The 8,961-nt window shown below is 40.8% G+C and overlaps 1 protein-coding gene across 1 annotated transcript; it reads left to right on the forward strand.

Moving 5' to 3' along the window:
* The first annotated feature begins 3,602 nt into the window (after positions 1-3,602).
* On the forward strand, positions 3,603-6,015 carry rps16 (ribosomal protein S16). Its single transcript, XM_084038614.1, has 6 exons — positions 3,603-3,683; positions 3,773-3,824; positions 4,344-4,445; positions 4,774-4,870; positions 4,983-5,030; positions 5,833-6,015. Exons 2-6 carry the CDS (start codon positions 3,777-3,779, stop codon positions 5,976-5,978), a joined length of 441 nt encoding a protein of 146 aa, XP_083894740.1. The 5' UTR covers positions 3,603-3,683; positions 3,773-3,776; the 3' UTR covers positions 5,979-6,015.
* Positions 6,016-8,961: the final 2,946 nt, after the last annotated feature.

The raw sequence follows: 8,961 nt of genomic DNA on the forward strand, positions 1-8,961 counted from the left end.
TTTCATGAGATGGACTTAAAGATCTAAAATTCATTCCAGATACACAATATTACCATTTCTCTCAAACATTGTTCACAAATCTGTCTAAATGTGTGATAGTGAGCACTTCTGCTTTGCTGAGATAATCCATCCCACCTCACAGGTGTGCCACATCAAGATGCTGATCTGACATGATTAGTGCACAGGTGTACCTTATACTGCCCACAATAAAAGGCCACTCTGAAATGTGCAGTTTTGTCTCACAGCAAAATGCCACAGATGCCACAAGCATTGAGGGAGCGTGCAATTGGCATGCTGACAGCAGGAATGTCAACCAGATCTGTTGCTCGTGCATTGAATGTTCATTTCTCTACCATAAGCCGTCTCCAAAGGCGTTTCAGAGAATATGGCAGTACATCCAACCGGCCTCACAACCGCAGACCACGTGTAACCACACCAGCCCAGGACCTCCACATCCAGCAGGTTCACCTCCAAGATCGTCTGAGACCAGCCACTCAGACAGCTGCTGAAACAATTGGTTTGCATAACCAAACAATTTCTGCACAAACTGTCAGAAACCGTCTCAGGGAAGCTCAACTGCATGCTCGTCGTCCTCATCGGGGTCTTGACCTGACTCCAGCTCGTCGCCGTAACAGACTTGAGTGGGCAAATGCTCACATTCGATGGCGTCTGGCACGTTGGAGAGGTGTTCTCTTCACGGATGAATCTTGGTTTACATTGTTCAGGGCAGATGGCAGACAGCGTGTGTGGCGTCATGTGGGTGAGCGCTTTGCTGATGTCAATGTTGTGGATCGAGTGGCCCATGGTGGTGGTGGGGTTATGGTATGGGCAGGCATCTGTTATGGACGAAGAACACAGGTGCATTTTATTGATGGCATTTTGAATGCACAGAGATACCGTGATGAGATCCTGAGGCCCATTGTTGTGCCATACATCCATGAACATCACCTCATGTTTCAGCAAGAAAATGCACGGCCCCATGTTGCAAGGATCTGTACACAAGCTTCTTGGAAGCTGAAAATGTCCCAGTTCTTGCATGGCCAGCATACTCACCGGACATGTCACCCATTGAGCATGTTTGGGATGTGCTTGACCGGCGTATACGACACCGTGTACCAGTTCCCACTAATATCCAGCAACTTCGCACAGCCATTGAAGAGGAGTGGACCAACATTCCACAGGCCACAATTGACAATCTGATAAACTCTATGCGAAGAAGATGTGTTGCACTGCATGAGGCAAATGGTGGTCACACCAGATACTGACTGGTTCTGAGTCCCCAGACCCCCAATAAAGCAAAAAAATGCACATTTCAGGGTGGCCTTTTATTGTGGACAGTCTAAGGCACACCTGTGCACTAATCATGATGTCAGATCAGCATCTTGATGTGGCACACCTGTGAGGTGGGATGGATTATCTCAGCAAAGCAGAAGTGCTCACTATCACACATTTAGACTGATTTGTGAACAATGTTTGAGATAAATGGTAATATTGTCTATCTGGAATGAATTTTAGATCTTTAAGTCCATCTCATGAAAAATGGGAGCAAAAACAAAAGTGTTGCGTTTATATTTTTGTTGAGTGTATATTAGACCAGAGGCCTCCAAACTTTTTGGGAACTGAGGGCTATATGTGACGGGTGGGAAATAATATTAGATTAGATTAAATTCAACTGTATTGTCATTGTGCAGAGTACAAGTACAGAGTCAATTAAATACAGTTAGATCCAACCAAGTGCAACAAAAAAGCAGACAACTGAGCAGTATTGACAGGTATGTAGACATTATATGACATAAAGTGCAGTGTAGACAGTAGTATACAGTTAAATAAGTGGTATGGTCTATAGTAATAGTACCATTATAAAAGCAGAATAATATGGATATGCAGCATGGACAATATGTACAGATATGTGCTGTGTCTTCAAAAGTATAAAAAGTATAAATAAAAGCCCCACAAATCAGACACAGACTTTGTTCATTTTCTTTAGTGAAGAAGAACTCTTCCTCCCATTCCTCCTGAAAGTGGAAACTTTTCTTTAGTTACCGATATCTATTATTAATACAGGGAATCCCTGTGTGCAGTTTCTAGACATTTGCTTTACTGTTATGTTAGGAAATACAGTCACTCTGTATTTCGTGGTTTACCTGTTCCACTTCATGGTTGTAGCCATTTTGTACCCACTGGAAAGAGTTTCCACATGTTTGGCTACTTGTGTTTAAGAGTGCTTTTGATATACGTGTTTGACTCAAACACACAGCCTTAGTAGGTAATGATACATTCCATAATTTAAGATTAAAGATGAATAAATGTTATGGTGGTCATTAGTGTTGTTGTGCCAAATTATGTATTCATTGTTTTAAGGGTGGGGGCTGTTACAGCCGTATGTTTTGCTGCCCCGTAGCGAGGCGTTTCTTCATGAGTTGTTGTATTCAGCATGTTATAAATCCTGTGGGTTGATTGTTTTAAATGGTGTCTTTTTGTAATTGATTGGGGTCAGTGATGGATCGTTGTTCACCACCAAAGGGCTGCCCAAGGCTGGGGCGTAACTAACACTATAGTATAATTACTCTATCATCCTATCGTTGTATGTGTCTAACTAAAGGCGGGATACCCACTGATTGAATGCAAAGGGGGTCGGTGCAGCGGCTAAACTTTGACACAGCAATGATTTTTAAATTATTACATTATTGAATGAAATCTCAAATGTTATAGACAATTATTTTGTTCTACAAAAAAAAAATGTATGATGTGTTTAGTCGTCAGCACTCGTAATTTTAGAACATCCACTGAGGGGCTCATGCTCCCTGAGGGCTACCTGGTGGTGCTGAGGTCTGTTTAAGACTCGAATTAAACGGCAACTTTCAGGATTAAGTCATCAGTAACCATCAACGTGTGTATTTAAGCCAGCATGAATATCACCATATAGGCCATGAAATCTATGAGATCTTGCTTGGGGAGAACCTTTACATTGCACTTACTGATCATGAAGATGAGTAATAGAGGGAGAGTAGTGGAATGGGAAGTGCATGGGGTCGCTTTCCCGATAACGTTGTTGTTGTGTTGTACGAATGAAAAAGAAAGCTAGCAGACAAGCTACTTCAAAGGAACGGTGTTTACTTCACAGGAGTCAGAACATGTGCAGCGCGTATTTCAGAATGCATGAGTTACATCGAGTCACTGCCACCTACTGGCATGATATATGTATGCAGGCACACAGTTGTCTTTCAGCGTTTTATGAAGAGGTCAACTTTATAACAATTTCAAAATTGAGAGAAAACTCAGAAGTGCAGTAATTGACATTATAACACTGTACACAGTTTATGACATCTTAAAGATGCAAGCTTCAAACCCTATATGGATATGACCTCACTGACTTTTAGGAAGACACCCTAAAGTAACCTTTTAAACTATTTCAGGATCCCCAGAAAGACTCCTGCATGCTGTTGGTCAATTTACCAAAATAACGGTAATTTATATTAATAATATTTCCATTTTCTATCAAAGGAAATACAATTTCCATTCAAAAACGGCAACGTTTATGATAAAGTGCAGAATGGAGGTAGAGCGAGAGCAACTGTCGCAAAACCTGCCACAAAGCACGTCTGTAGTGTCGTGCGTCAGCCCCTGATGTTCGGCGTGTGAAACCCTGTCGGTCTCTCCGTACGGCACCCTAGCTGAAGACGGTATGTTCGTCTGCCCGATCCTTAAATATAGAATAAACTATACGTGTTTACTGGTTTCTAATGTAATTTTTGTTCCCTGTGTGTTTCAGAAACATGCCAGCAAAAGGTCCTTTGCAGTCTGTCCAGGTTTTTGGGCGTAAAGTAAGTAAAATATAGAAATATAATCCACGTGTGGTGTTGTGGCTACCCTGTCTTGCTAGCGCACATTAGCTAAAGTAGCTAACATGATATGGCCGTGTGTCCGTTTTACACCGTCGTTATTTTGTACTAGACCTCCAGACACGACGTTTAATCCTCCATTACTGCTGTACATGACTCTAACGCACTTGTAATGCTGCTGGATGTAACATCGGATGGTTTCGCTATGTATCGGCTCAGCTATGTGAAGCTAACTACCGGTAGCCTGCGTGCTAGTAATGGTTGTGCTTCTGATGGAGGATGACAATGTTAACTTCACCTCGCGTCTCCTCCGCACAGACACCGATTCCTTAATAATAAAGCTCTAAGGCCACTCTAATCCATTGCGAGATCTCATCAAATGGTTGAACTGAAACAGGATGCAAGGACTGTTGTTTCCACCTAATGGCTGTGTGGGTTAACTGAAGTACAGCTTTGTCTTTGAGTTGTTTTTGATTGTGTCCGATTATGTTTCTGTCATAGAAAACCGCCACAGCAGTTGCCCACTGCAAGAGGGGGAATGGCCTGATTAAGGTGAACGGCAGACCCCTGGACATGGTGGAGCCCGCCACCCTCCAGTACAAGGTGAGTCCCTCAGGAAGCTGCTCCACATCGGGGTGCTCTTGGCTAATTGAGAGCAGAACGTAACTTCTGCACTTTAAAATGGGCAGTGATGGGGGGCTTATGTCCATCCTGGCCTAGCAGCTGACATTTTTAACCAAAGGTATTTATTTGAACGTAAAAAGTCCTGCTGCACTTTAAAGCTAGTAGGGACATAATAAGTCACTCTAGGACATGGAGGTGTCTTATAAGCAGTCGGTACTTTTACATGTTGTGTAAAACAAACATCTGCAATAATCGTGGTTGCTGTTGTTTTTATTTGTGATTGATGTTGTTGTATGCTCTTTTTTAGCTTCTGGAGCCAGTGCTGCTGCTGGGTAAGGAGCGTTTTGCTGGAGTTGACATCAGAGTCAGAGTCAAGGGTGGTGGACATGTGGCACAGATCTATGGTAAAAAAAATATTTCTTTCTTCTTGATGCGTTTGCTTCATATTTATCCATCAGCAGTTAGTTTGTAATTTGATTTTTTCAACTTTCTGACATTTATTTTGTTGTTTTCCAGCTATCCGTCAGGCCATCTCCAAATCCCTGGTGGCCTACTACCAGAAGTGTGAGTGTTATATTTTGTTCAGTGGATGAGCTTTTGTGACAATACTTGCTTTTAATGTTTCAACCAAATGAACAGAAGATGCATGGGAAACAGTTTTACAGTTCCACATTGCATTTTAGGGCATTAGTTGTCTGTCTGTGTTCTTGTTCATATACTTGACCAATAAGTAAGTTTAAAGTTCACATAGCCTGATGGTAGCATTTATACATGGACATAAACTGATGCTTCAGATCTAAGAACATCATAGCTGTCAAATGAGAAATCAGGATAGTTTGTTATAAAACTTCCAATGTTTTTAGTATTAGAAATACACTTAAGTTATTCAGAAGTGACCAGTTCAAGATTAAACTTGCCACCTTAAATATTTAACCTGCAAATTCTGAACGCTTTGCGTTGTATGTTAAGATATGTCAGCATATCAACTAAATGTGGGTTCGGTGGTCATTCAAGTGCTCAATCTCAAGTACATGGATAAATATGGATTATGGGACATGAGCTGTCTTTGTCTGTTTGGTATTTCATTACAACAAAAAACTGTCCTGTGACACTGATTGCCTTGTTGTCATAGAAACAACCTGTAACAATGTAGTCGTTTTCCCTTTTTGGAGAATACTTTCCTTTCAACAGGCGCTACTTGTTTTGAGCAAATGGCTAAATTAGTTATGTTAGTGTAAAAGGTCACTTGGATGTGAAAATGTGAACTTGCATTGTACTGTTTACTTTATTATACATACAGTATGTACAAACACATTGAATAGTAGGACGTGCATAATAACCCTACGTGTTTCTGTCCCTCCTGTAGATGTGGATGAAGCCTCCAAGAAGGAGATCAAAGACATCCTGATCCAGTACGACAGGACCCTGCTGGTTGCCGATCCTCGTCGCTGCGAGTCCAAGAAGTTCGGTGGACCTGGAGCTCGTGCCCGCTACCAGAAGTCCTACCGTTAATCCCCCTGTACATTTTCTTAATAAATTGGAGGAACAACGAATTTTGTTTGTCATATTTTATTCATAAGGCTACTTATAGACTTGCATCCAACTAAAGTTCCTAGGTTTTCAATGAGCAGGGATGTCGAGTTGAACTCATTGGATTCAATAAGTTCAACAAGAACAAATAATTTCTTGGCCACATAGCAGGAAAGACAGTTGATGGCAAACTACACATTTTTATGCCATGGTGTTATAAGAGAAGAGACATGAAAAATAATGTATATTAACATTAATTTGATGCTAGGCACTGTTTGCCAGTGTGAGTTTAAAAAAAAAAGTTTTTTTAAAGGGACTCATCTATTTTGATTGCCTTAATGAGCATATTGGCTCCTGCTGATCCGAGGCCACGGTAGCTGGTCTTTAACAGTCTTGACCTTTTGACATCTGAATGATGAAAATACATTTTAAAGTGAATTAAAACTTAATTGTATTACTACTTGAAATGATGGTGCAACAGGTGGTCTCTTGGAAATGCTATCAACACAAATACCATGGTACTAAATATCTGCTAGTCAGTAAAAAATAAATAAATAGTATTTAGTTTTCAGTAAGGTCAGTAGCAGCAAGTATGATAGGACAGGTAAGCATGTATGCATTTCATTCAGCCATCATGCGTTTTATTATTTACACGTGCTTTATCTACTGTGTAATTTCAAAAAGTTTGTTTCCAACAGCCGCTCATTCTTTTGCCTCTTGTGAAATTAAATCCATGTAGGATGCTTTAGAATTGACAATCGGTAGAAATATGGAAAATATCTTGTTGCCTTCATCCTTCAATATATTTAATTTAGGAATAGATTTTTAATATTTTAGAAGAAAACCCATCTTCCAGGGTGGCAGTTCACCTGAAACCTTTACTACAGAGGTGCTATGCTTCTTTCACATCCGAATCATCAATTCTGTAATTAAGTTTAATGTATTAACATTGATTTTTCCCCAAATAAAATAAAAACAAGATTAAACCAAAAAAAGAAGAAGCTTTTTACATCTACTCTTGGTTGATCTTACATGAACATGAGCGAGTCAAACTTTATTATCAGTGCTTTCGTCATTTATCTAGAATTTACTGCATTTCACCAGCAGAGGGAGCCAGAGGACAGCGTGCATCAGTGAAACAAAGACATTCTCACCAGCAGCCATTAAACTGGCTTGCTGCCATTTCATAAGTCTCTCACAGATCAAGAAATATGACGAATCAATATACAGCACATTAGACCCCCAGCAAGCCACATACATCCTTGCTTGATAAATGATAAAGTTATGATAACTGCTTTGAGGTCTCTGGAAACAACGTGTTTCTCATGAGAAACACTAATGTAATGCTGACTATTGTTCCAAGCCTGTGTTGGCTTCAGCGTTTGTATGCAGGCAGCGTTCTGCAGACCTGATGGATGCTTATTTCACATTTAGTAAAAGTCTATAATAAAACTTTCTGAGCCCCAATTTTTCAGAATTTAATTATTCTGGTTGGAGATATTGTTTCAGGCCTTTCTACCTCGACAACAATGAACTGTGCACACAATCTGCACTTATTAACTCTGCATGAAAGGAGGCAATATCCTCATGTTGCTCCTCCATTATGTCCATATTTTCATCATCAATCGTCGCTTTCTACTCTCATTTTTTTTGCGTGTTACTGTTATCTGTTGTGCTGCCGGTGCTGATACACAAACTCACACTCCACAACAACAGGAGTGTAATGAGCTGAGCTGAGCTGAGGCCCAGATGTTGTTGGCCTCTCTGTGGGCAGCCAGCAGCAGCCGTTCTCGCTCGGTGAGCTCCCGGGGGGGGGGGGGGGGGGGGGGGGTCAGGCCTGTGTACAGCCCTCCAATAATCAACACAGCAGGGAAGCCCACTCCCCACTGCTACTGTTGTTTACTACTGTTTATTTTCTGCCCCTGCTTACCGCCTTACCTCTGGAGGCCAAAATGCTGCACCGGTGACATTTTCTGCCCCGCGGAAAATGTCTGTCTGAGAGTAAGAGCTGAAAACAGACTAAACTAATGTGGATAATGCAGCCGGGAGCAGAGGTGATAGGAGCAAAAAAAGCTGTTTGTGCCCGTTTTTCTCTGTGTGATGGGGAGATTGGTCACATCTCTTTCCCCTCCGTCTCATAATAATGTGTTTATCTCTTGACTTAAGTAGGATAGGGATGTGTTAAGCAACTGTTGCAATAGGAAAACTTTCCTTTTCTGTTTTATATAAACTGAAATACATTCTTAAACCCTTTAAAATCTGCAACAATGTATTTCATATCATAATCATGTCACCAATACCGGGTGCAACGTTCAAATAAGCCACACTTTCAAAAGCATTTCTAACTTGTGACAAAATGACTTAATTAATGGTCAATTAATAATTTACTGATGGTTGAATCAAAATCCATGGAGCACAACTTTTGGGTTGCCAGACTTTACACTCACAAGCATTTATTGATAACTTCAATGTGAGTGATTCCAACATGGGAGATACAAAAGCTGCCCTTAATAGTGCCTTTTAACTGTAAACCATAATCAACCATTATTTAAGATGTAAATATTATGAGAAAGTGATACCGGTTTCTAGCTGCCAGATTCCTTTTATGTAATCCAGCACGGCTGCAGGAAAGTGTGGTTTCATGTAATTTGCATGACCATATGTAATGCATAAAAGGATGCGTGGAACATGTTGGCACCAGCAGTGGTTTGTTTACCTCCCTCTCAACAAGCTGCTGCTTTGATTCAGTTACAATGCTTTTCCCAGTCATTTGAACAGAAATGACGGGATGTGATGGTAAATTAAATACGCTTGATTCAGTTTACAAAAAGCCGCCTGAGATATCGTTTCACAGCGAGTCTTCTCATTGTTTTGGCATTTTAATGGTGTGCAGGGTTTATTCCTTTATGGCTGAGCACACTTGCACACACACACACACACACACACTGAACCCAGCACCTTCCTT

The sequence above is a fragment of the Eutrigla gurnardus genome, assembly GCF_963514095.1.
Source record: "Eutrigla gurnardus genome assembly, chromosome: 21".
Taxonomy (NCBI): domain Eukaryota; kingdom Metazoa; phylum Chordata; class Actinopteri; order Perciformes; family Triglidae; genus Eutrigla; species Eutrigla gurnardus.